Here is a 2980-nt window from a genome sequence, read left to right on the forward strand (position 1 = left end):
TGTGTGTGTGTGTGTGTGTGTGTGTGAGGCACTTTGAACTGCATTTTTGTGTAGATTGACTGTAATAAACAGGTGTTGCTCCTGCAGGAGGCTGATATTTGTCCCTGCAGCACATGAAAGTAATTTGGAACCAAACATTTAGTTTTATTGTCATGAACGAATCTCCAAGACCAAAAATCCTTGACCTGGCTGTGAGGAATGATTTGTAAGCAATGCTGAAGTTGGTATCTGGACTCAAGTCTCCCAATCAGCTCTTTCACCATTTAAGGATTCTGGTCTGCATTTGATCACTTCCACTTTGTTTTCTACATTTTTAAAACATTTATCCAAGATTTGCGACAACAAAACTGGAACTGATGATCAGAGAAGACGATTTCATATTGCACACCCTTCATGAAACATAACCTCTCCGAGTATAAAAGTTATTCTTACTCTGCATTCAAATTGCTTCAAGTACCAACATTTTACTTTGAGTATATGCTTATATACTGAGCCCTTCTGACTATAGAAAGGTTGTAATGTCAAAATCCAAAAGTGCACAAAACCATGAGCCATAATATCACAAGTGCCCACTTAAAATCCAGTGGGTTTCCTGACTGTCACCAAATGAGGAGGACAAAAGTGGACACAAGACGGCGTGTGAGTGGGGTCAGCGTGGAAAGTAAGAGTGAGGGAAAGAAAATAAAATGTTCTATAAAATCCAACAGTAAAACCAAAGTGATCTGACTTATTATGTAGTCGGTTGGCCACAAAAATTTAATATGCTTGGAAAAGGCTGTTTTTATCTATATAGAAATCCCAAACATTCCTATAGTTTCTGTGTGTGTGTGTGTGTGTGTTTGTGTTGGAGTGTATGTTAGTGTGTTTATGTGTGCACAAATACATCTGCTCCGGATATGTGTCTAGACTAAACAGGGATGGTCTGAGCCTTACATGGCAGGAGCGGTAATGAGATTTCTTTCTGAAATTAGAGAGGAGGGAAAACAGAGAAAATGTACAGACCTTTAACCACAAGCATTCCCCGAACCGAATCGCCGGAGCTCCGAAAACTTTCTGCCGCTGCAGACTAAACTGAGCAATTGGAAATGTGGACCCCTGTGTAGATGAGCCAAATGAGCCATGTGCCTTTTTTTCTCTCTCTTTTTGACAGTAGCTTTATTTGGCATATTTACATCGCCTCACAAGATGAACGTTTTGGAACATGTGCAAGTTGGTGAATTTGCAGGTTTATAACTGAGGGAGCATAAAAGGCTAAACTCAGTTTTTGCCAACTGTGCAAAGTTTTTACACTTTGGTAAGAGAGAAAAAAAAAGAAAGAAGGGAGTTACTGTGTGAGTTTGCATCAGATGACAATGCATAACGTGTGAATAATGGGTTTTGACAACCAAAGCAATTCCAGTAATGTCTTATTATATGGTTTTTTTTTGTGTGTGTGTCGAGGCCACAGATTCATTTGTCTGCAGCACATAGGACAAGGACAAAGGGATAAACGTGCGGGCCAAGTCCCGTCATCGAGCACGTCTCCTTGTCCACTTCCTGTGGTTGAGATAAAGTATAACTTCTGCTATGATGGCCTGTCTGGAGCCTGAACTGTCTCACAGGAAAAACCTTGGGCAACAGCTATGCTGCTGAGTTTCCTTTCTTTTCTTTTTTTTTTTTTTTTGTTATAAGGGATGGTAAAATTAATAAGCTGAGAACTAAACTTGAACAGAATCAGAAAAACTCACACTGTCAACACCGTCTTCAATGCAATAATCCAGCGAGGTAGTTCAGATTAAAAGGACAATAACTAGAATAATTTTCAAGCAATTACAGGAAAGGATTTAATTACACTAAATCAGCTTTTATTATTATTATTATTATTATTATTATTATTATTGTTGTTGTTGTTGTTTCAGTTTAAGTTGTTAAAATAAGAAAAGCAGCTAGCTGTTATAAAAAGGCTCCTCTTTGTACTCTCAGACTGTTGCACACTGGGAAAATTTTCCTAGGAGCGGAAAACCAGGTCAGTAAAAATGTTAGGAGGTCACAGCTTTAAAAACAATTCTTATTATTTTGAATGAATTAAAAATTTTATATACATTTATTTATTTATTTGGTTTTACATTTAATTCTTGACTGAAGACTCTGAATTCCTTTCTATGACCTGAACACTAGGTGGGGCATTGGCCCCCCTGGGCCACCCATTGGGGGGCGCCACTGCTCACGAACAAAACAAATGTGTGGAATACCCAGCACTTTATTTGACTGGGTGGTTGATTTAATCACAGTGCATTGCTTTGAAATTATTTGTACGCAACATCTGACATAGAAAACACATCTTGAAGAAGCTCTGAGAGTCGATTATTATTGCTAAAAATCACTAGATAACCTTGTCTGCTTTCTTGCAGACACTTGGTCTAACCAACAGGTTCGCCTTCTTGCGATGAGTAAAAGGTGGGATTTAGAAACAATGTTTAAAATAGCTCACCCAACCACATGATTGCTGCTTAATCATTTATTTGCTTTTACTCCAAGGAGCCTCCAACCAACTTTCCAACAGGTCTGACAAGCCTTTTAGAATAGAGACCATGCCAGGCGTGCAGAAAGGATACAAAGAGAGCAGACACCATTGACCTAATTTCAGCGAATGCTCAGTGACACAAAACGCAGACCGAAATACAAACAGGTACTTACAGCCCGTGTCTTTGAGTCTGTTGATGGCGTTGGACAGGAGCCGGACGCAGCCGAGGAATCCCGCGCCCTGCTTTTTGTGGATCTTCTTGTGGTTCCAGACGCTGATCGTAATGGAGTCCGACTTCCCGATGTAGCTACGAGACAGAAAAGGCGTCAAAAAGTCAATTTGATGCCTAATTTGCATGCAGAAACTACAAAAACGGTATTTGTACTCATCTGAATACAAACCAAGACAAATTTGACCAGTTCACGTCAAAATAAAACCATGCAATTTTACAATTTTGTCAGTGGTTTTTTGTCAGTG

General features: G+C 39.3%; 1 protein-coding gene across 1 annotated transcript in view; it reads right to left on the reverse strand.

Annotated features, from left to right (window-relative positions):
• The window catches only part of LOC103130484 (E3 ubiquitin-protein ligase SMURF2), a 48421-nt gene that overhangs the window by 34259 nt on the left and 11182 nt on the right, over positions 1-2980 (reverse strand). The window contains exon 5 of the mRNA XM_007541883.2: positions 2677-2810. Within this exon, the coding sequence (XP_007541945.1) occupies positions 2677-2810 (134 nt within the window). The remainder of the gene's footprint in view (positions 1-2676; positions 2811-2980) is intronic.

Source organism: Poecilia formosa, unplaced genomic scaffold, assembly GCF_000485575.1.
Source record: "Poecilia formosa unplaced genomic scaffold, Poecilia_formosa-5.1.2 Scaffold638, whole genome shotgun sequence".
Classification (NCBI taxonomy): Eukaryota; Metazoa; Chordata; class Actinopteri; order Cyprinodontiformes; family Poeciliidae; genus Poecilia; species Poecilia formosa.